General features: G+C 43.3%; 1 protein-coding gene across 4 annotated transcripts in view; it reads right to left on the bottom strand.

The window, feature by feature from the left end:
• The window catches only part of LOC101743862 (cell adhesion molecule Dscam2), a 220,631-nt gene that overhangs the window by 77,186 nt on the left and 118,272 nt on the right, over positions 1-25,173 (bottom strand). For all 4 annotated transcript variants that reach the window (XM_062673973.1, XM_038017526.2, XM_038017525.2 and 1 more), the window contains exon 3: positions 10,520-10,641. In XM_062673973.1, the coding sequence (XP_062529957.1) occupies positions 10,520-10,641 (122 nt within the window). The remainder of the gene's footprint in view (positions 1-10,519; positions 10,642-25,173) is intronic.

Genomic DNA, 25,173 nt, shown 5'->3' on the forward strand with positions numbered 1-25,173 from the left:
GCATGTTTCCCTATTTCATTTCAAACAGCCGCTTAAATAGAATGAACGATGGGTCAAGTGTTAGCGTCTGTCAAGCGGCCGTTTACATGGTCTCTTGTAAAATATGTATGTGTAGAGTGTCTTTTAGGAGCGCATTGTAACTGTCGAAAAGGGCCGATGGATAGTAATGATTGTAGATCCAGAATTAAACCTAAGAGCTTAGAATTACGTTGTTAAGTCAATAAAATTAACGACACACTGTAAGCAGACAAACGTATGAATTTTCAAACACATTCAAGATAAATTGTAATAACATGTAGCAACTTCGTATAATCAAAGATAAAGTTTTATCTATATATCTATTGGCACAATCCAAGAACTCCGGGACTTTAGGTTATAAACGTAGTCTAACTTTGTTAACGAAAAGAATGTGGAAAACTTCAAAAAACAATGTTGGTTTTGTGGCGTTTAATACGTTACTCCAAGATATTTATAATACATTTGGGAATTTTCGGGAACGCTATAAGCTCCGAATTTTACTCCCTCGCGTGTCTTTTTAGTGTCTAAAGTTTCCTCGCAAGCTTTTTTTGTTAACATTTACCCTTCCCGGATAAGGCATCAAGCTTTTCTACTGTATTCTGTGTATTTTTTTGACACAAAAAAATGTAATTGGAGTGTTTCGTACCTAAACAATTGTTGGCTCCGGGTTGCGCAATATCAGCGTTATTGTATTGAATTATTCAATATTAGTAGTATGTCCTAACAAAGCTATGGTTACCGTAAATGTTTTTTTTTTATTGCTTTTGGTCACCTAGTACGTGAGTCACAGAATACCATAGACATCAGAACGTGAATGCCACGACCGATCGGGATATGGATCATAATCTAAATTTGGATTATTTAATCTTTTTTTTTTTTCGTGGGCCGAACCTCCTACGATGTCCCCTCCTGCTTCAACCTTAAAACCAGAATGAATCAAATAGGCGGATCGGTGGTCATACCGTTGTATGACCACCGTTTGCCAAATTTAGGACTTTTTTTCCTGGATGTAGTCGTATATTTCGATTAGCGAAGCCCTCACTTTTCAAATTACCCACAAAGCGTGTCTAGGTTGATTTAAATTTTACCTGCCTTAAACAACTTTGAACTGACAAAGCAAACCGACCACACGACTGGTTTGTTCACCAGCGAGATAACCTACTTTTACAAATGAAAAAAACAAACGAATTCTCATTTAATTAAAACCAAAGCGTTTTTATTCAAAGCGCGTTTCATTAAGTAAAAGACAAATTCTTCGTAATTAATTAATTAATTTCTCTGGTGGTGGAGCTTATTTTTACGTTTTCGCTCATAATGATGTTTTGTTTGTCCCCACGAGCACGACCCGCCACCCCGGGCTGCCCGAGGCCTGTCTCTGAATATTTTAAAATGCTCAATTCTTTCTAGCCGACACACAAAATCCTAGGGATCCATGTTAAGACAATAACGTGCTTTTTTTTAAACATAGAAAATACTAAAACAATTTTTCGTAGAGCACTGCTCAAAAGCAGTTCTCGAATTAGTTGTTGGCCTGCTAGTTTAAAAATGAGAATATTATGAAGATTATGATTTTAAATATCTAGAAGTTACTGAAACGTCGCCTGAAAACTTACTTAACCAGATAATTGTTGTAATGTTCAGTAGTGAAAAGAAGCAAACTGTTCGACTTAGGTATTAATTGTTACTTAATAGCTGACCCGGCAAACTTCGTAGTGCCTCAATCGATAAATAAAAGACACATCAAGGGGACACAACAAAGGAAAAACAAAAATGTTTATTTTTATATAATTCCGAGCTTTTTTATATTTTCTCACATTTTAAATCCTCCCTGGACTTCAACGAATAATTCAAGACCAAAATTAGCCAAATCGGTCCAGCCGTTCTCGAGTTTTAGCGAGACTAACGAACAGCAAGTCATTTTTATATATAGAGATTATATTATTACGAGGGGCTTTTTTTTGTTTTTTTTTTATTGCCCTTTTAAGCAGACGAGCTTACGGCCCACCAGATGGTGAGTGGTCACCGTCGCCCATAGACTTCAGCAATGCCAGGGGCAGAGCCAAGCCGCTGCCTACCGCTTAATACTCTCCACAAGCCTCGATTGAAGAAGGATATGTCATATAACACGATGAAAGGCTATTTTGGGTTTCGCTTAATACGCAACGTTGGTTTTTTGTGGTATTAGCATCAACAATACGATGTTTTTAATTAAATTTTAATTAAGTTTACTCTATTCAAATAGCTGAAGAAGTTTTTTGGCATGATATTTTGTCCAAATTTTAAACTCGAAATGGCTCTCCTATCAAATTGCAAAAATGTGGCATACGCCAAATAGAGTTTTACCTCTCGATTTGATTTTTCTAAAGAAGTGCAAATTTTTATGTATTATTTATTATACATAGCTTCGAAACCAGACGTTTGAAGGCTTTTACAAGTTTTCACTATGAAACTAGGTATACGTCGATAGAAAAAAAAAACGCTAAAGGCTGGCAGACGGCTGCCGGTTGGCGTTTTTGAAAGCCTTTTGTGTGGAGAACATAAAAGGACCACGAAGTTCAATTTTCCGCTATGTTGGGGAAGGTTACATGAAAATATTTTAAATAGTAAAGCCTCTAAGATATTTTGACACATTCAGTAAATTATCCTTTTGAAAGCGTACCAGTATTGGGACCTGTATAGCCCAATTTATATGTCTTAGACGAAAGGCTGCAGGGAATAAGGGGCTCAAAGATCAGTACTCCTTTTTATTTAGTTTTTTTACTAAAGGCAGGACGTATTATAAGTAGGTATAATAAGTAAAGTATTATAAGTATTCTGCCCATCTCCGTCGCAAAGCCGATATGCGTTCCAATTTGTAGGATGGCACAGCCCTTGTAGAATGCAATTGAAACTTCATCCTCAAGTTTCAAAATAGATTGCGGCATTAATGTATGATGTCTATGGGTTCTGGTTACGACTTAATACTCAAATTGCTCGTAAGCTAGTTTGTCTATCTGAGGGAAATTTTTAGTGAGAATAAAGTTTTACATTTTGTTGCGAATTGACTTCGTGGCCTAACAGATAAGACGCTTATTCATATCGAACGATGTTACTACATCGGTGTTTGAATCCCGCAGGCAGATACCAATTTTTCTAATGAAATACGTACTTGACAAATCATCACGAATTACTTCCAATGTGAAAGAGTAACATCGTGTAACGGGAATCAAACCCGAAAAATTACAATTTACGTAATTACTGGTGGTAGGGCGTCTTGTGAGCCCACAAAGGTAGGTACTACCACCTTGCATATTTCTACAGTGCGGCAGTATGTAATGCAGTTCCAGTTTGAAGGTCCAGGTCGTTGTCTATAGAACTGAGACTTAGGATCCATGTTTCTGAGTATATACTCCGGTATCTATTAAACAGCAGGCCGAGCCGTGCGCCAAATCACCCGTCGAACTAATAAAAGAAGATTAATCAAAAAGTCATTAAGCATAATCTTAAGTTAACTTATAAATGTTATGTTCAAACCAAACAAATGACATAGCCGTCAGTGATACTCGTAACAGTATGGTTTGGTATGAGACTGCAATGTGAATACTAGGAGAGTTTGACGGATAAATGTCGCAAGCATAATGTATGTAAATACTTTGACAGCCTCAGTAAAAAAATGTTCATTGTCAATCACTTTCTAAAGCACAGTGTGTTTATAAATTGGATTTGAATTCTTAAAGGACAATGTCCAAAATGACAATGACAACAACAATAACAATGAACAAAAAGCATAGTTTAATTTAAATATAGTTACTTTTGATTTCAGTTCTGATTATTAATCTTCATTAAACTTAACAATAGTTACATTAACAATAATCTTTGAGTTATTTTAGAAATAAGCGGAATGACCGGCGCTTTAATTCATCTTGATTTCATGGGTATTCAATTTCGGGACAACAAAAAGGAAAAATAAAGGGATGATCCCTTTGAAAGTTACAAGTTTTATATTTTTCTTTGTGCCTCCTCCGTCTTGATGGAAGTTGGGCTTTGTTTGAGGGTCCGTCGGATCGTTAAGTTCATGAAACCTTCGGATTTAGCAGCCTTGTTTTGGGCAAGTTGAAACTTTGTTCGGCTTGCAAATTCCACGCCCAGATTGTGTTTATCACAAACAGTCATGCGTGATCGACTAAGTTCAATATTAAACCGGCAATAGAGAACGATATTATTTGTGTCGATAAAAGGAAATGAATCATCAATCGTCGTATTGAGTTGTTTCGACATATTGAATTTACTACGAGAAATGTTCGCATACAATATTCCAGGGACGCTTTCCTCGAGCTTGCTCGTGAAATATTGAAAGAAGCTATATTTGCATTTGAGTATTGAACGAGTGGACCCTACTCAAATAGACGAACTTGTGCCACTCGAGCGATTTGAGACGCCTCCGATAATAACATGTTTCCTTGAACCGAATGTCATCCTATTCACCAATGTGTTCGAGAATTTTCTTAAAAATTTTATTTTCGATTACTTGTATTTAAAATTTCGGAGAAGGCGGTTTATAAGGCGATGACGTTTTTTGTAAAATAATAACACAGTTTTTTATTTTCTCCTTTTTCAGTCCTTTTATTTGCGTAGGTTACAGAGGAGATCAACCTAGTACTAAGTTACTTACAACAACTTAGTATTAAGTCCGCATGAACTGTGAATGCCGGCACTCATGTTGGAACACGAAATTGGAGTATCAATTGTACTGTAACAATTACCTCTAGCCGGACCGCGTGTTCCTTCGTGGCGGATATAAGCTGGGGGTTGTGGTACCGCGCTGGGCGGCAAATGAAGCTTGCTTACATTTAGGCAAATAACTTGAAAGTACGTTATTAACAGAAATCTTTCGAAAATGTGTTTCGAACTACACAACATTAAAAGTTGGATATTTTATTTATTTATTTATTTTACAAAGCCGCTCTTGGATATCGAAAGTTTTATCAACATAGTTCAGATTTCAATCTTATTTTTGTTAGGTTAAGATTGAAATTTGCCAAATCAATATTTGATGGTCTCTTGGCCGGGGCTTCAGTATAAGATCACTTTTATTATATTTCATAATTAAGTAGTTTCCAGAAATGAGTTCGCTTTTTATAGAACTAATGGTTTTTATTTTTATCAGAAATAATATTTTCTTATCTTTATAAGCTGAGAATTGACAGCCGAATAATACTAACTGTCAACTGGAAATACGTTGCCGGAGATAAAATATTGAAGAAAGAAAATCCCAAGTGTATGAAACTTTGATGGCCGTTACAGGAAATTACGCGAAGTTTCCTGATTTCCTTTTGATTCACAGCTAGGAGCCTGCGAGTATGTGCACCTAAAGGCTACGTGAATATTGGAGAAAAAATATTTTAAGCAATATCTATACTAATATTATAAAGAGGAAAGATTTGTTTGTTTGTTTGTATTGAATTGGCTCCGAAACTACTGAACCGATTTAAAAAAGTTATTTCACTGTTGGAAAGCTACGCTATCCCCGGGTGACATAGGCTATATTTATTACATTTAAAAAAAAATTGGAGATCTTTACTGAAAATCCAATGTGTAGAAAAATTACCTAAAATTTTTTACATCGCGTGCGCTACTTTCAAGGGAAGCCAGGGCGGGCCGCTAGTTAATAATAATTGGGTACAAATCACGCACGGTAATCCGGCCCCAATGTAGGGTTCTCCATGTTATGGGTACAGCTTATCACACAATGTTTGCCCGATGTGAAAATCGAGCCCACGACCATCGGCGCAACAGTCAGGAGCGTTAACTACTGCACCACCGTGTTAGTCTAATATACTAAAACCACATCGTCAGACTGTGGGTCCAGAAGCGGTTTACGTTTGAAGCGTTCAGAACTCGACAAAGACAAAGCTCGCGGGCGCCACCTACTCAGATTCCGAGGATATCCCACTCAGCCTGACCAGCGTGGGTAAGTGAGTGCGATGCTCTTTCAATCGGTCACTCTGTTTCAAGTCACATGTAGAACACTTACATTTAGTCAGTTTATTCTTCGGCTTTCGCAAGTCAAATTCAATTCAAATTCAAAATCATTTATTTCAACTTAGATATCAGCATAACACACTTGTTGAATGTCAAAATATAAATAACAATGTTAACTCTACCATCGGTTCCAAAAAAAACCACAGTCCTGAGAAGAACCGGCGATACAAACTCAGCGGGCTTTTTTTCTGTTTTTTCTCGTCGTAGAAATAATTAACACTACTTTTACGGTTTAATAATTTAATCAATAAAAAATATTTTACACATTTAGAAACAACGTAAACAATATTTCAATCATAAAAAATAATAATTAAAAAACCTTAAAATACTTTTAAAAATAATACTCAACCGGCATATTTTTTTTCCCTGTTAGGTCATAATTTCTTATTTTTCGGTTTTGCTAAGAAAATCTTTTTTGATATTAACCATACTCTAATAAAGTTGTCCTCCTAACTTCGAATTCCTGATTTTTTGTCAGTTGTATTTTTTTTATCCCAACTATATAACGCCATTCACATCGACGTATTAAATTAATATTTTTGAGCACTCTACGCACGCGGAATAAAGTTTACTCGTAGAAAATTTCAGTATTGCGAAGTTATTATGGAATTAATCGTGGAATTCTGAAGGCTGGGACTAAGGCAGGTGAGTCTGTCCCCAGGGCACGCTTTTACGTCAAAAACCGTCCAACTCCAGTGAATGTGAAAACTTTCCAAATAACAACTCCTCTTAGAGAGTTTTAACTTTAATTCCACGTAAAGACCTTCGTTTTATTTACTGCTTTTTGCCTTTTCGTTTGACAGTCACGATTAAATAGACGTTCTTTATTTAATGTAAACTAAGAGGTGATACATTTTTGTTTATTCATAATTGAGTTTATACTGAGCACAATTTATTTTATTTATTCTTTATTTGTACACACTGTTAATATAATACAGTAATTGCGATAAGATATAAAAAATGGCGAGCTTAACTCAACAATTGAGTTATCTACCAGCTAACCGTTCTCAAAGAAGGAAAGCTTTACATGAGTGGGTAGATGAGTACAATCTAATTAATTTAATTATTTATACTATAGACATTAACAATAAAAATAATAAAAATAAACACTAATACATAATATATCAAACTATATACATACACAATTACACACATAAATATATACATACACGTACATATATAATGAAATACATAAAATAAATACATATAAATAATACTAAATTGATAGATAGTGCTCCTTTAATGCCTTCCTGAAAACTTCAAGTGAGGGACTTGCACGGATTGAGTGTGGAACTGAGTTCTGAGACTGGAACAATGTTACAATGTTTTTTTTATTATTAAATATTTTATACAATTTAGGCATTTTTTTTCATTTTTAGGCAGACGAGAATGTTGCCTGTTTCAATTACGAAGACAACTATACGAGTACAATCAATCGTGAACAAAAATCATTTTACTATTATTAAAGTTGAATAGAGACTCTGATCTCCTAGTTGGTTTGGTGCTGGTTAGTATATCTGACACTTTTTATGGCCTTTGTCAGTATATGAGCATATAGTCAACCTGCTGGTTAGTAGTTACCGTCGCTCATGAATGTTTAACCCATAGACAGAGCCCACTGAGTTTCTCGCAGGATCTTCTCATCGGGTCGCGTTTCCGATCCGGTGGTAGATTCTGCGAAGCACTGCTCTTGCTAGGGCCAGTGTTGGTGACACTCCCGGTTTGAGCCCCGTGAGCTCACCTACACGTTAAGGAGAAGCTGAAATAACCTCTCAAGGCTATCAGCATAGGTAGGGAAACAAAAAGATGTCATCAACGCGAGGCTTACAGCCAAGCTGATGTCTACTATTGAGTGTTCTCCACAACCCTCGTTTGAAGAAAGGCATGTCATATAACGCAAAATATAATATATATTCTCGGAACAAGAATTCGGATTCTATTCGTTATTTCACTGAGCGCTGTTACCTGCAATTTTCATATTTATGAAACCGCTACTATTGATGCGCATATAGTTATTTCCCGGTTGGCTCTGCGCACCGAAAACTTTTCGTTTAACTTTACCGAATGAAAAAACTTTATTTGTATTTGAATACGGAAAGGTTTTGCGAATGCTAAATCACATTTGCAATAAGTTACGCTTGTGGCGCACGTATTTTGGGTTTTGACAGACTAAGCTCTGGACTGTATTTTAAAAGTCCGTAAGACCTCATAAAGAGCATCTAATTATATGGGAAAGCAAAAATAAAAATTTAATGCTTGATTCACCCTTCACGGTGGATTGTTAAACCACTTTGCGCTAAAAATAGACTGGGTGGTAATTTTGATTTTCGGTACCGATAAAGTTTCAATGACATCAATTTTATGTATATACATGAAAATATCAAACAATAAAATATTGAGACTTCTATTTTCAAGATTTAATTCGAAAGGAGACTAAAGTTTTATTAAAAAAAACTAGTTGTACCGGATCGCTTCGCTGGGCATTTAAAATTAACATTATTATTTCTCACCCCCAAAAACATTCTCATCATTAACGCCATCGCAACTGGGGTAGGGAGTCTAACACTCATATAAATATTAGCCTATCCATTAAGTACATGTATTTTCTACATCGATACCAAGTTTCAAGTCAATCGAATGTATGGTTCAGTAGTTATAACGGAACATCTCTAAAAACCACTGTAGATTTATATATTAGTATAGATCATTTTAGAGATAGAAAATTTCCCATAGGCAAATACTCTAAACGAGACAGTCGGTTAAAGCCACATGCAGTCATGATTGCTTATTCCGGTTCATTCCATTAGTTATACGCATCTAGGTTGATACTCGCAAAATACAAAAGGAAAGCGATTGTGTTATAAGGCTAATTGGGCAATAAAAGGGAACAGCCGAGAACGCTTTGACGTTACGAAAAGAAATTGCAGAAAAATTGTCTTTTACATAATCTTATTTGTATTTTTTTTTTGTAAATTGGGCGCAATAAAAGTCGATGAAGTGTAATGAGGTTACGTATTGACGTTTTATCAATTGCTCAATACGTGATCGAATTTAATTTGAGCCTAGCAATAAACTTTAGCTTTATTCTTGGTTCGGTCCATTATTTCAATGGTATATTTGGTATTATCAGTTTTTTTAAATCCAATCGACGCAATTATATTTTTCAGATATCAAATCAGTATGTGATCAGTAGTATCTTTAGGTTTCGAAATAAAATTCTGATTCATACTTAAGTATTTCATATTCTTTTAGATAATTTAAAGTATATCAATTAATTTAATGCGAACAGAAGTGTATCTTTTTTATTGCTTTTGTAGTATCGTGTATCTATCTACACGATCATTTATCTATAGCCGGGTCCTCGGCACACTGATTGCCTTCATTCAGTCTCTGAGCTTCTCATATCCACTCGTAGTTCGTTTTCCTTCTTATAGCTTTTGAATGGTAAGATAAATTATTACGAATATTCGTGTCTACAAGGCTTATCAGTTTTTGGCCACCATAATCTGATACATCAGGGTTGTGAGTTCGATTCTCACTTCTTACAAACATTCTTAAGAACAATTTGCTATTTGTCTGGGTGATAGATACTCATAAACGTATATTTAAACACACTTCAATATTCTTTCTCATCTTTGTCTTTGTTTACTGGGAATCCTAATTTAGCATCAGATGGTAGTAGCTATTTTTTTTAATAGTCATTGTCGGCAGACGCATGTTCAAACTATCCTTCACGGACGTCAGTAATACCAAACAAACAAACTGCTGCCTACCTATCTTATATTCTCTCAATATTTGTCTCGAAGATTTTACTCTAAGCAAATGCCTATTGTATCTTTTATTTTAATTATGCTGGCGATTTATTTATACTTGTTTTGTCTAGACTATCTATACTTAATATTATAAAGAGGAAAGATTTGTTTGTTTGTTTGTATTGAATAGGCTCCAAAACTACTGAACCGATTTAAAAAATTCTTTCAATGCTTGGAAGCTACACTATTTCCGAACGACATAGGCTATATAATCTTTTTTGAAAAAAAATTGGAATCCTTACTAAAACTCCAATAATGTAACCCAAGGTGTAAAAAAATTACCTAAAATATTCTCTACCTGGCGTGCCCTGCGAAAACTATTGATGATAGAATAAAATAATGTACTACGACTTTGTAGAACACATTAATATTTACAAAAAGTGTCGCGACAGCATATGTCTAACTATTATACTTATGCCGCAACAAGTGTTCTTTTGTTTACAAAAATAAAACAACGTCAAATATCGTTGAATTTTTTGTTAAAGACCCGAGCGGAGCCGGAGCGGGCCGCTAGTCTGCAATAAAAATAAGCTTCAGTTCTATTTTACTCTGTCCAGAAAACAGTGCTATTTATACTAAGATACTAAAACTAATGATTCCTCCATTCAAATGTTCATGTTTACAGGATTCAGTACTGCTGCGTAAGTTAGTCAGACAGATATACTTACTTGAAAATCTCCTCTACTAGTGCTGCAACTGAGAATAACCCCGGTATCGTTACTGAACTCGACGTGGTGTGGAGGTTCTTGCATCGTCAGCGGTTTTCTTGGTTCTGGTGAAGCACTAACTGCTGTAACAATATAAATAAATCTTCATCAATAAAAGTATTTAGGTATACAGAGACAAAATAATAAGCTTATGTGTTGAACAAGAGTCGAACTTAAATCATTAAGTCGTCGTGGTCTTGAAGTCGTCGTGGTCTAAAGGATAAGAAGTCCGGTGCATACGCATCTAGCGATGTAACGGTATTCGAATCTCGCAGGCGGGTACCGATTTTTTTAATGAAATATGTACTTAACAAATGTTCACGATTGACTTCCACGGTGAAGGAATAACATCGTGTAATAAAAATCAAACCCGCAAAAATTCTAATTTGCGTGGTAGGACCTCTTGTGAGTCCGCACGGGTAGGTACCACCACCCCGCCTATTTCTGCCGTGAAGTAGTAATGCGTTTCGGTTTGAAGGGTGAGGTAGCTGTTGTAACTATACTGAGACCTTAGAACTTATATTTCAAGGTTGGTCGCGCATTTACGTCGTAAATGTCTATGGGCTCCAGTAACCACTTAGCACCAGGTGGGCTGTGAGCTCGTCCACCCATCTAAGCAATAAAAAAATTTATTTCATAGTATTATTTAATAAAGTTAAAATATATCAGTACATAAAGTAAAGTCATAGTAATTAATAAAGCTGTGTTTCCAACTAAGCCACCCAACATAAAATGTTATGTTTCTTTAAAAACATTTCTAGTAATGTTGTAGATGTAATAACTAACTTGGTTAAAGCAAAACCGCAGCCATTCAGAAACAGCGCAGCTCATTTTTTAAGGTAAGGTTCAGTCTATTGTGTATCTCTACAAACTTCAACAAGCTCTAAGTTCGAAATACAATGAACACTTTAAGTGGTTTCTACTTTGCTATCTCTATCAAGTATTGTAACTTATAGCAGTAGTATTTACTTTATAACTAGCAGTTAAGGTTCACTGGTAAATTGCTTTTATTTGTTTTTTTGTTTTATTACCCTTGTAGGCAGACGATGCCCTTGCCCATGGACTTCAGCAATGCCAGGGGCAGAGCCAAGCCCTTGCCTACCGTAAATAAATGTAAAAAAAAAATTAATTATACGTATCGCTGTACTTTAATTCTTATGTTTCGGTAAAGAAAGGGTAAAATATAGACTTCATACAATGAAAACTTTCTTTCTACCCAGAGTGCCCTTTGAACTTTTATTGTATTACTCACAAAAATAATACTTCTTGGTAATCAGCTTATAGAGGCACAAGAAAAAAATGGTTCTATTGATGAAATGGATTCTGAAATAGCTAATACGAATCTGCTTAAATATAATATGGTAATTTTTTTATTAAACTGTAGAGCTTTGACGCTGTTGACAGGAGAATCATTTAGCTTTGATTGGGTAAATTAAAACGTATTTTGCAAACACCTAATTAGTTTTAAGTTTTAACTTTGAAGTTGAAGGTTAATGAAATTATTTCCGATTTAAAGTATCGGTGAAGTTTCGTGCTTTTTATTAACTACAAGTGTAAGTCACTAAATATAGTATATATAAAAAATGCACATAAATTACTTATGTGTCACCTAAAGGATTTTATTGATATTATGACCGTAACAAGAAAAACCATATTTCTCACCCCCACAAAGATTCTCATCATTAAAGCACCCGCAACTGGTGTAGGGAGTCCAACACTCATATAAATATTAGCCTATCCATTAAGTGCATGTATTTTCTATAAGGATACCAAGTTTCAAGTCAATCGGATGCATGGTTCAGTAGCTATAACCGAACATCCGTAAAAAGCACTAGATTTATAAATTAGTATAGATATATAATACACATATATCAGGCAGTAATTGTTGCACCTCGAACCAGTGACGTCTTCAATGCTACCGCATGATTATGATACTCATTACAAATTTGATTTTTGTGACATCATTCTGAATTTAATTTAGCCTAGTTATATTAAATTGATACTATCTTCGCAAACTTTACCGAGTCCCTAGTTTGGAACACAATGAAAACTTTTAGTGATCTCCTTGTGGTTATCTTTGGCCCGCAAGATGTTGCTAATAAAAGTTTTGAGTTTTAGTATACGGCATTACATATTATTTTGTAGATATTGTTTTCTTAGATAATGGTTAAAGCGGATATATTAGGTAAGACTTAGTTTATTTTACACTAAGAAAAAAGGCCAGAAACGCAATTAGAACACGCATTGTGGAAAATGAGGTGATTTTTTAAATTTAATTTCTAAGGACATCTTTCCAGAACACATTGTTAGAAAAGACAGGTTTTGTAAAACGCGTGCCCAAATTAATCCAGATGAATAATGATAATAAATGTGACGATAAACTTAAATCATGGTAGTAAAATTATGACGTGGTTTCAACGATTATCAATATTATTACTAGACTATTTTGATATCTTCCGTTACAGTGTGTGTTGATTATAGAAATTTATTACATTGAGATTGTGAAGTTAATCAAGAAGCTATTTAAATAAATACTATGATAGACACTTTAGGTAACTGAAGTAGTCTCGTAGTCTCCCGGCAGGAATTGGAAGGACCCCGGTCTTACCCCTCTCGACCGGATATCCGTAAATGGATTACCCAGCGTTAAAAAAAAGGTAACATAACTTACTATTATTCTGAGAATCTGCGAAAGGAGCGTACGTTTGAAGAGCGGGGTAGACGTAATACAACAAAAGCTTCGAAATAATTTATCAAGATGGGCGTTACAATTTTTAAAAGCTGTCTATGCCTTCCAGTAATCACTTTAATACAGGTGACCTTGTAGTTTAATATCTTGAACTAATCCGCTATCCATTCCCTGTGAAGTAATCAAAAATAAGGTACACAGTACGTTCATAAGTTTTATTTGTAACTGAATCGTTTTGTGTTTAATATGGGTCCACAGTTATGTCCACTGCATCCCGACCCTAGAACTTCCGTTTCCATTCATTCATTATAACATGATTAGCCAACAGTCGGTGTGACGGAAGTACACAATGTACAGAGCTATATACAGACGAGACACGGCAGTCGCGGTCGTTGTGAAATTAAACGGAAATCGAACGCTGTCTGCGGTTGTTAGCCGAATACGGTTGAGGTATTTCTAGACAGTTCGTAAGTACCGGTATAATGGGTCGTTTAAAATGATATCTGTATTTATCAAAGGCCATTGTAAAGTAAAAATGTTTATTGTGGATTTAAAAATTCAATTTAAGATTTTAAATCATTTAATAATAAAAAAAACTTAATATTTTTCTGTCCGTCATTGCTCATTGACAATATGGATTATTAATATGGATTTCCAATCCAAAGAGTAATAACCTAACAGAAAGCGGGCTAGACAAAAAAGTAATTTTATAATCACTACTAATGATAGATGATGTATGGATGTTTAGTTACAAACGTGAGTTAGGTCAAAAAAACTACATCAATAAGTTGTTCTTTAAACCAATTGATTTTGTTTTAAAGAACAACACATTGAAGAAAAAATTAATGGAATTATTTTACAAATAACTTAAATACAGTAATTTGTCTAGAGTCGACTCCTCGGTGCACTGATTGCCTCTATTCAGTATCTGAGCTTCTCATATTTACTCGTGATTTGTTTTTATTCGATAATGGCTATTGAAAAGTAAGAGAAATTATTACGAATATTCGTATCATCAAGTCTTATTAGTTTTTAGCTATCATATTAAATTAAAGAATTTCACAGAAAGATTTCCACACTTTTTACAGACATATTAAATGAATAATTATTAATTTCTTATAAATATATGTTTCAGACCAGTATATATTGTTTATGTAGAACAGAGTGAGACAAAAATGCAAAGAAATTCCAAAAATATAGAATACGAAAACTCATCAAATCTTGCCCAAGCCTCATAACTCCAACACACAATAATTTATACTATGATGTTATTTTAGTTAAATTTTCAGTTCGATAGCTATTGAAGGGCTTAGTACAGCTTTTTTTTTTTTTTTTTTGTCAGGAAGAAATCGCCGGACTCCCACCCTCCACTAGGGATGGAGGGTGGGGCATGTCGGAGTCCAACCGACTAAAACCTCCTGTCGCTCAACAACCAACGTCCAACCCTCGCATGAGACAGAACTCATGAAAAGGCAAGGGGAGGAGAGTGAAGCGTTTAGTGCGGAGCACATCTCTCCCATCGCCCTCGCCCTCGGGACGCCGGGCCAGCGATCGTCGGCGCCACGACCACCAGCCCTCTCGCGCCGGTTTGAATATGTTATCCTACGAAATACCCCGCTGGGTCAGAACCAGCGTGGGTCGAGGATAGCCGGCCTTCCATCACCCGGATGGCTTAGTACAGCTAAACCCATTTTGCGATAATAAACCCCGAATAACAAAACGAAAAACCCTTTATTACATTCAATTACGATCAATACAGTGAAATAAGAATGTAAATCAATTTCTAATAAATTAAATAACTCTAAAGATACGAAAAACGTTACTGTTTTCGTTAAATTTAGGAATTAATTTCGCCTTGTATTCATTTACATAATATTGTACGCTCGGGACTTATGTTGGATACAAAAATATTTATTTATTTACCAGGGGATTTGCTGATTGGATTGTTTTCTCTATAACCGACATTGGTTTATTGAGGATTACGCTTAGAAAAATTACGTTCAGTGTATTACAATATTTGCTTATGTATTACTGATTTATCTAGATTCATGTTTATTTATTTATTCAGTTTCTCTGTAGGTACTGTTTTACGGTTAAATGTATCGAATTTCCGAGAATATTATAGTAGTAATGATCGCTGTAATGAGTTCCGCAGATAGTATTCAATCATAATAATTCTTTGATTGTCAGTATTCATTGGAATGTAGTGTTTTAAATTGAAAACCATTCAAATTTTCGAAGTCGTAGTGGCCTAAACGATAAGACGTCCGGTGCATTCGTGTGAAGCGATGCACCGGTGTTCGAATCCCGCAGGCGGGTACCAATTTTTTTAATGAAATACGTACTCAACAAATGTTCACGATTGACTTCCACGGTGAAGGAATAACATCGTGTAATAAATGTGAAACCCGCAAAATTATAATTTACGTAATTACTGATGGTAGGACCTCTTGTGAGTCCGCGCGGGTAGGTACCACCACCCTGCCTATTTCTGCCGTGAAGCAGTAATGCGTTTCGGTTTGAAGGGTGGAGCAGCCGTTGTAACTATACTGAGACCTTAAGACTTATATCTCAAGGTGGGTGGCGCATTTACGTTGTAGATGTCTATGGGCTCCAGTAACCACTTAACACCAGGTGGGCTGTGAGCTCGTCCACACATATAAGCAATAAATAAAAAATCGGTAAATTTAAATTACAATTAATCATTGTTGTTATTTATTATTGTTCAGAATTGTTAACTTAATGTAAGTGCATTAGTTTTGATAACCTCAATAACTCATTTAAGGTCCTGTCGCTTGAATAAAATTTTAAAGTGAATTCAAACAAGCTTAGCTTTGAAAATCTCGTTGATTGGACAAAGTTAGTAATGAAAAAACACTTTAGTTTAAATTGAAATCGTAAGCTGAACTATAGCGCAAAATATCGTTAACCCGCAGAAGTTGATTGAAAGAGTGGAGTGGTGTGAAGTCAGCTGCGGTGATTGCTCATTAGCGGGACAATGGACCGCGACACAATGCATTGTAAGTGGACACAAGTGGCCCGTTTTATAAAAGCTTCGCATATTATTACTGGTATTTAAAAAAAATGTTCAATTCTTTATTAGAAATGAAAAGTTTTTCTTTTCAAATCATTAAGCGAATATATTTTCTGAAAATGTAACACGATTTTCTGTTTGTCATTATTCGCTGAATGATGTTGAAAAAAAATCGTGCGGTTTTTAACTCGCGGTTTAAATTTTGTTTAGTAATTTATTTAATTCACGCTTTAAGTAAAACGTGAAATAGAACGTAAAAAATATATTTTGATTTACTTACTTACTTTACCAATGGCACGAGAACGTGTCAAAAAATACATGAGATATTTATTAATTACAAATATTAGGTTATTATAAAGTTTATTGCAACAGCTTGCAAAATTACAAAGCTTCTGTTATACATTCTATGACCAATATAAGAATAGTTTATATTAAGAGTCACTACCACCCACAGGTGGTGGTAGTAACTCTTGCGAGTCCGCGCGGCAGTACCACCACCCTGCCTATTTCTGCCGTGAAGCAGTAATGCGTTTCGATCTGAAGGGTAGGGCAGCCGTTGTAACTATACTGAGATTTTAGAACTTATATCTCAAGGTTTGTGGCGCATTTACGTTGTAGATGTCTATGGGCTCCAGTAACCACTTAACACCAGGTGGTTTCGTCTAACCATCTAAGCAATAAAAAAAAGATGAAAAAAATTGAACCTGACTTGTCTTTGCCGACTGTCACCGAGCCGTGACAAGTCCTGGAGGCGATGCTCGACTTCTGCTAGTCCACCATTTCGTAGAAGAAGGTGGCAAAACGAGAGAAGGAGAGTTCATTCTACTCAGAGGTATGAGCAGTACTCTACGCAAGGCCGGGTCTGTGCTTTGTAAGGCAGAAGTCTTTGCCCAGACGTGAAAAACCGTTTCGCTCTCTTGCGGACTCCTAACATATGTAGATAGATATGTTTAAACTTAAATTCGGAAAGTAATATATCGGCTCGGTCGCCGAGGTACTGAAGAAATAATGAATTAACATTATCTATACTAATATTATAAAGCTGAAGAGTTTGTTTGTTTGAACGCGCTAATCTCAGGAACTACTGGTCCGATTTGAAAAATTCTTTCAGTGTCAGATAGATTGATAATTTATCGAGGAAGGCTGTAGGCTATACAACATCACGCTAATATCAATGCAAGCGGAGCCACAAGTAAAGAATGTTTCAAAATCGGGATTTTTTTCCTTTTTGAGAGCATGCGCCGCGGAAACGGTTAAAGTTTCGCTAAAATAATGTATGACAAAATTGTTCCCCTTTGAAAGTTCTAAAAAAAGATCCGGGACAGCATATGTCTATATTTTAAGATTGGCTCACTATAACGTTTTTTATGCTAACTAACTAACTAACTGTTAAAAAGCGTGATTTTGGTATCTTAAATAGCTCCTTAATAGTGTATTATAATTCAAAAATATTTTCACTTTCTACGTAAGTGAAGTCGCGGGTAAAATTTAGCGTTATGCCAAAGTAACTATTCCACGAGGCCGAAGTCGCGGACAAAAGCTAGTATTACATACAACGAACGAAGCAGAATCTTTTATGGCATGTAATTTGGTTTATAGAAAAATAAAACGGCTATTAGTAAAGAGGTCAGTAGACTGCGTTGGAATGTCCTCAGCGCAATATTGTGCTCCGGACCGGTTCTGCACATTCCTTCGCTTGCGCATAGTATCCCACATTTTTCCGATATCCAGCAATGTTTAAATCAATAGCGCAGAAAACTCAATAAGAGTCTACTACCGGTTACGTGTGGTTCTGTCCCCACCGAACGTGGTCTCGCCTTGTCGCGGCGGTGGGGCTTAAGCGTGCACCCCGATACCGTGGAGCAGCGTTGTCTGCACAGGGGTGCCGTGAACAAAGAAGACTGCACACCGTGTTCCCGTTTCCCACCTTTGCTGGACAAAGTGTGTGTGAAGCGGGAGAGGGCTCCCTTCTGGAGCCCTCTTGGATGCTAGGCCATGTCCCCGGCAGCTCTTTGGCTGCTAAAGGGGAAGGCCCTCCAGAGGAGGGTACCGGTACGCCGGCGTGGCCACACCGTGGTCGGACGTGTGGGTCTGTCAGTAATGGTAGACCCCACGTGGATGAGAAGTGAACCGGAGGGCACTCCCTTCCGGTCGCTGGTTGCCATGTCCCCGGCTGCCTCTTGGCGGCTACAGGGGAAGGCCCCCCAAAGGGGGGTACCGGTTTACCGGCGTGGCTTCGAAGAAGCACACCGCAATCCCTACCGAGTAGGGGACGGGGGCTGCTGCCTAGCAGGGGCCGTGAGGATGCGAACCTCTATAAAAAATGCCCCAATCCCAAGTTTTTGACACCTGACGATGGGATGAATGGCTGGAGGGAGTCTAGTCCCAAGGGTTGTCCCATACCGTAATCCCCACTTGGTGGGGGGCGGGGGCCGCTGCCTAGTAGGGGCCGCGAGGATGCAAACCTCTATAAAAAATGCCCTAATCCTAAGCCTGTGACGTGCCCGGTGATGGGATGAGTGGCTGGAGGGTGTCCAGTCGTGAGGGCCGTCCCAGGGGACCGACCCCTGGTTAAATAATAAAGGAATAAATAAATGATGGCAGACTTAACGGAAAAATTACCCCAGGAGGGTACCACTCTAGGTGGAGAATCCCTCCGTGCTTCCACCTCGGTGGGAGCATGCTGCCCCACGTATTCTGGGGGGGGCAAAGCATGCCACGATGAAGGGGGCTGTGCGACGGGCAGCGGAAAACCCGTCGAACTGAGGTGTGCCAGCGCTGGCTCGACGCGCTCTGCGCTCGTCAGCGACTGCGAGGCGGCTGGCCCGAAAGGGAAAGTCAGGCGGAAGAGGAAATCGAGGGGAGTTTCTTCCCGCGAAGGGAAGGGGGGGCTAACGTCGTTCTCTGACACGGATGCCCCACCGGAGAAAGTGGTGGTAGTCTCCGATTCGGCCTCTGCCGCGGAGGAGATGCCGCCCCCTAAAGGGAGACCCGCTCGGGGGAAGGGCGCACCGTCACCGGCGCCGTCATCGGCGTCGATGTCTGTCGCCTCGCTGGACGGGCGGACGACGGAAGAGGAGGAGGGCGGTCTTCGGGACCCTGCCTTGGTCATAGGCAGGGCCATGAAGACCGTCAAGTCGTATGCGGCGACCAGTGCCAAAACCAAAGCTGCTGGCCGCAGGCTGCGGGAAGTCGTCTCGCGAGTCTCGAAGGTTCTGCCTTCGGTTGCTTCCGCCAATGACCAGGTGGTGCAGCTGATGGCGGAGAATTTGAGGCTCCGAGCACAGCTACAGGCGCAGCAGCGGCCCGATGGCAAGGTTGCTGCTACCAAGCGGGTAGCCGCGACGAGGTCGTCGCCCGCGTTGCCACGTGCCGCTGGGTCGCGGACTCCTCCGGCATCTGTGCCGGCGGTGTCGCCGCTGGTCTCCGGGGTCCCTCGGGGTCCCTGTCCCTCAGCGGCGGCTGGCGACCCGTGGCCCGTGCTGCCACCATCGCGCGCGGTACAGCGGCATTCGCGTCTCCCGTCGCCGCGGTCTAGGGAGGCGACGGCCGTCGAGCGGCAGCAGGGATCCGCGGGGCCACGGATCGTGGGCCTGCCGGAACCGAATTGCTACAGCCTGGACGAGATTATCGATCGCACCGTCCAGGCTGTAATGGAAAGGCTGGGTGGCGGGCTGGCGGCTCTCGAAGCGAAACGTATTGTCGCTAGTGACGCTGAACGGCCTGCGTCTACACATGCCGCGGTGTCGGGTGCTGCAGTGACCCGCTCCACCCCCGTACAGGCTCCAGCCACTAGGGCGGGCCCGGGACGAGACAGAGCCAAGCGGGGGGGCGGCGCTAACGCGAAGTGCACATCGCAAGCGCCTCAACCCCGTCCGCTGCCCCCGCCCCCGTCTAACATGGACGAGGGGTGGAATGTGGTGGCCCGGCGGGGTGCCAAGAGGGCCGTACCGACAGCTCCCCAAGTGGGTGGAGCACCGGCCACTGCGGCGTCTCAGGCTGCTCCCCAACAGGGTCGAGCGCCTGTGGCCGCCAACAAGAAAAAGAAGACGAAGAAGAAGTCGTCGCGCGCGCCGCGGTCGGCGGCAGTGGTCTTAACGCTGCTGCCGGCCGCCGAGGCCAAGGGCGTGTCATACGGAGATGTAGTCTCCCGGGCGCGCGCGGCTATTGATCTGGACGAGATCGGGGCGGGGGAGGGCCTCCGCTGTAGGCTGACGGCGAATGGGGCCAAGCTGCTGGAGTGTCCCGGTGCCGATAGTTCCGGCATCGCGGAGCGTCTGGCGGCGAAGCTCCGTACGGTTCTGCCTGAGGAGGAGGTTCGAGTGCACAGGCCGGTCAAAATGGCTGAATTGAGAGTGACCGGCCTGGACGACTGCACCACTAAGGATGAGGTGGCGGCGGCTATTGCCGCCCGGGGCAACTGCGCCCTGGAGAATATAACTGTAGGCGAGCTGCGCCTCGGTTATACCGGGGCTGGCTCTGTTTGGGTGCGTTGCCCGGTAGAGGCGGCCACCTCCTTGGCTGCTCCTCCGCCCGGGAGACCGTCGGGGGAACCGGGCAGGTTGCGCGTGGGCTGGATAGCGGCCCGCGTGCGCCTTCTCGAACCACGCGCCTGGCGGTGCTTCAGATGCTTCAGCACTGGGCACTGCCTCGCAAAATGCGCGAGTGCGGTTGACCGCAGCGGATTGTGCTTTCGCTGTGGTCAGCCGGGACACAAGGCGGCCGTGTGCTCGGCTGCGCCGCATTGCTTATTATGTGCGGCGGCCGGGCGCAAGGCTGACCACCGGGCCGGGGGCAAGGCCTGCCCTCCGGCCAGCAAGAATGCTGAACGAAATCGGCGCCGCCAAGCTAAGCGGCGTCAAAAGAAGCGGTTGGCCGGGGGAGCACCGGCCGGCACTTTGTCCCCCGCTGAGGCGTTCGCGCCCGATAGCGGGGGCAATGGAGTAGGGGAGGGAGCGATGGATGTGGTTCAGCCTTAATGGATCACACCTATCGCTTCCTGCAGGGAAACTTGAACCACTCCGCTGGGGCTCAGGACATGTTGCTCCAGACCATGGCGGAGTGGTCAATTGACGTGGCTGTGGTCGCCGAGCCATACTTCGTTCCCCCAGCGGATGACTGTTGGTTTGGGGACGTTGATGGCTTGGCGGCCATACATATCAGAAGAACCGCGATGGTCCCCCCCCTGGCGATGGTGACCAGGGGCCCCGGGATCGTCGCGGTACAGTTAGAAAATATCGTCGTGATCGGGGTGTACTTTTCTCCGAATCGGCCTACCGTCGAGTTCGAGCGGTTCCTGGACGGGCTAGAGGTGATCGCTCGTCACCTCGCTCCCCGTTCAGTGATACTGGCGGGGGACTTCAATGCGAAGTCTGTCGCTTGGGGTTCCCCATTCACGGACGCTCGTGGTAGGCTGCTGGAGGAGTGGGCGGTCGCGGTCGGTCTCTGTATCGTTAATAGGGGCTCGATCGCGACTTGCGTGCGGTGGACGGGCGAGTCTATCGTGGACCTGACGTTCGCGAGCTCGCCCGTCGCACGGCGCATCCTCGGCTGGAGAGTGGTGGTGGGGGCGGAATCGTTGTCCGATCACCGGTATATCCGGTACGATCTTTCTGCCCCTGCGCCGACGCCGGCTGCAGGTGCCCGCGGGGTTGACCCCCCGCAGAGTGCATCCCGGTCATTCCCTAGGTGGGCACTGAAGCTCCTGAACAGGGAGCTCCTGGTGGAGGCCTCTATGGTGGCGGCGTGGGCGCCCAAGCGCCCACAACCTGTTGATGTGGAAACCGAGGCCGAATGGTTCCGGGGCGCGATGCACCGCATATGTGATGCTTCGATGCCCCGGGTCGGCTCTCGGCACTCTGGACGGCGACAGTCGCCCTGGTGGTCGCCCGAAATTGCAAGACTGCGTGCGGTCTCCATTCGGGCGAGCCGCCGGTGCACTAGACACCGCCGTCGCCGCCGCCTGCGGCGCGACGAGCCCGTCGCGTTCGCGGAGGAGGAAGCTCGGCTGCACCGCGAATATCGCGCTGCGAAGGACGCCCTGCGGCTGGCCATCAGGCGGGCCAAGGAGCAGAACATGGAGATACTCTTGGAGGCGCTCGAGGCGGATCCGTGGGGGAGCCCATACAAATTGGTACGCGGCAAGTTGCGCCCGTGGGCCCCCTCTATGACTGAGCGTCTCCAGCCCCAGCAGCTGCGGGACATCGTTTCGGCGTTGTTCCCGCAGGAGCGGGAGGGTTTTGTCCCTCCCGCTATGGGCGGGCCGTCTGACACCGTCGACGGCCAAGCTCCTGCTGAGGTGCCCCGTATTACCGAGGCAGAGCTCCGGGTGGCCGTTGTCAAGATGACTGCGAAAGACACGGCCCCCGGCCCGGACGGAGTCCACGGCCGGGTATTGGCCTTGGCCCTCGGTGCCCTGGGGGACCGGCTCCTTGAGCTATACAATGGCTGCTTGGAGTCGGGACGGTTTCCGTCGCTCTGGCGGACGGGTAGACTTGTGTTGTTGAGGAAGGAGGGGCGCCCGGTGGATACAGCCGCTGGGTATCGTCCTATCGTGCTGCTGGACGAGGCGGGAAAATTGCTGGAACGTATTCTGGCTGCCCGCATCGTTCGGCACCTGGTCGGGGTGGGGCCTGACCTGTCGGCGGAGCAGTACGGCTTCCGGGAGGGCCGTTCGACCGTGGATGCAATTCTTCGCGTGCGGTCCCTCTCGGACGAGGCCGTTTCTCGGGGTGGGGTGGCGCTGGCGGTGTCTCCTGACATCGCCAACGCATTTAACACTCTGCCCTGGACCGTGATAGGGGGGGGCACTGGAGAGGCATGGAGTGCCCCTCTACCTCCGCCGGCTGGTTGGGTCCTATTTGGCGGCCAGGTCGGTCGTATGTACCGGGTACGGTGGGACCCTTCATCGTTTTCCGGTCGTGCGTGGTGTTCCGCAGGGGTCGGTTCTCGGCCCCCTCTTGTGGAATATCGGGTACGACTGGGTGCTGAGGGGCGCCCTCCTCCCGGGCCTCCGCGTTATTTGTTACGTGGACGACACGTTGGTCGTGGCCCGGGGGGATGATTTTAGGGAGTCTGCCCGTCTCGCCACAGCGGGAGTGGCCCTCGTCGTCGGAAGGATAAGGAGTCTGGGTCTCGACGTGGCGCTCAGTAAATCCGAGGCTCTGTGGTTTCACGGGCCGCGGAGGGCGCCACCAGTTGACACCCACATCGTGGTTGGAGGCGTCCGGATAGGGGTCGGGGTGCAGTTGAAGTACCTCGGCCTCGTGTTGGACAGCCGGTGGGCTTTTCGTGCTCACTTTGCGGAGCTGGTCCCCCGATTGATGGGGACGGCCGGTTCTTTGAGCCGGCTACTCCCGAATATTGGGGGACCGGATCAGGTTGTGCGCCGCCTCTACGCGGGGGTGGTGCGATCGATGGCCCTGTACGGTGCACCTGTGTGGGCTGAGCCGCGCAACCGGGCCACTATGGCTCGGTTCCTGCGCCGGCCGCAGCGCACCGTTGCCATCAGGGTCATCCGCGGATATCGCACCGTCTCCTTCGAGGCGGCGTGTGTTTTGGCGGGGACGCCGCCATGGGAGCTGGAGGCGGAGTCGCTCGCTGCCGACTATCGGTGGCGCAGCGAGCTCCGTGCTCGGGGCGTGGCGCGTGTCCCCGAGAGTGAGCTGCGGGCGCGGAAGGCCCATTCTCGGCGGTCCGTGCTCGAGTCGTGGTCGAGGCGATTGGCCAACCCCACGTGGGGGCTACGGACCGTCGAGGCGGTTTACCCGGTCTTTGATGACTGGGTGAATCGTGGCGAGGGACGTCTCACCTTTCGTCTGGTGCAGGTGCTGACCGGGCACGGATGCTTCGGGAAGTACCTGCGCCGGATAGGGGCTGAGCCGACGACGAGGTGTCACCATTGTGGACACGACCTGGACACGGCGGAGCATACGCTCGCTGTCTGCCCCGCTTGGGAGGTGCAGCGCCGTGTCCTGGTCGCAAAGATAGGACCTGACTTGTCGCTGCCTGGCGTCGTGGCGTCGATGCTTGGCAGCGATGAGTCATGGAAGGCTATGCTCGACTTCTGCGAGTGCACCATCTCGCAGAAGGAGGCGGCGGGGCGAGTGAGGGAAAGCTCTCCTCACTACGCAGAAACCCGCCGCCGCCGAGCAGGGGGTCGGGACCGGGGTCGTATCCGTGACCTGGCCCCCTAAGAGCTAGGGGTCCCACCCGTTTTGTGCGGGGAGGGACCCAGACGAGGGGTGGCGTGCTCTGCACGCTCACCCGCAATAGGAAGCCGGGTGATGGTAGACCGCGTTCCCCCGACCGCTCTGGGGGAAGGTGTAACGCGGCGCCATCAAAGCGGGCTCTCGGCCCGCTGAACAAGGGAACCGGTGGTCGTTTCGCTGGCGGCCACCGGTCCGGCGTCCGTGGGACGGTGGGATGGATGTAATGTGCTCTGCGTCAACCCTGTCCCGCCGTTTCAATAGCCCCGACTGGGCTCTGGCCCGGTCCGAGGTAGGGCGCCGGTTGTGAGCGGCAGGAGTTTTTAGTGAGGTTCAACTCCCACATACCCCACCTGCCGCGCGGGTGGGGATCCGGCGATTTTCTCCTGTGGAAAAAAAAAAAAAAAAAAAAAAAAAAAAAAAAAAAAAAAAAAAAAAAAAAAAAAAAAAAAAAAAAAAAAAACGTGTGGTTCTGTGAGTTTATTAAAGAACTTGTGTATTTTCTACCTCGTTTCATATACTTTTGTTCTTTTCTTCTATATTCTGTGTATCTTCAATATTTTTGTTAATTAGTACTACTATTGTATCCAAAACAGTAGTCATGTGTTCCGGTTTGAAGTGTGGCACAATAAGTAAGTATAGTTTAATGATAGTCGTGATGTATTTTGGTTCGTGGTTCTTAAAA

Source organism: Bombyx mori, chromosome 19, assembly GCF_030269925.1.
Source record: "Bombyx mori chromosome 19, ASM3026992v2".
Lineage (NCBI taxonomy): Eukaryota > Metazoa > Arthropoda > Insecta > Lepidoptera > Bombycidae > Bombyx > Bombyx mori.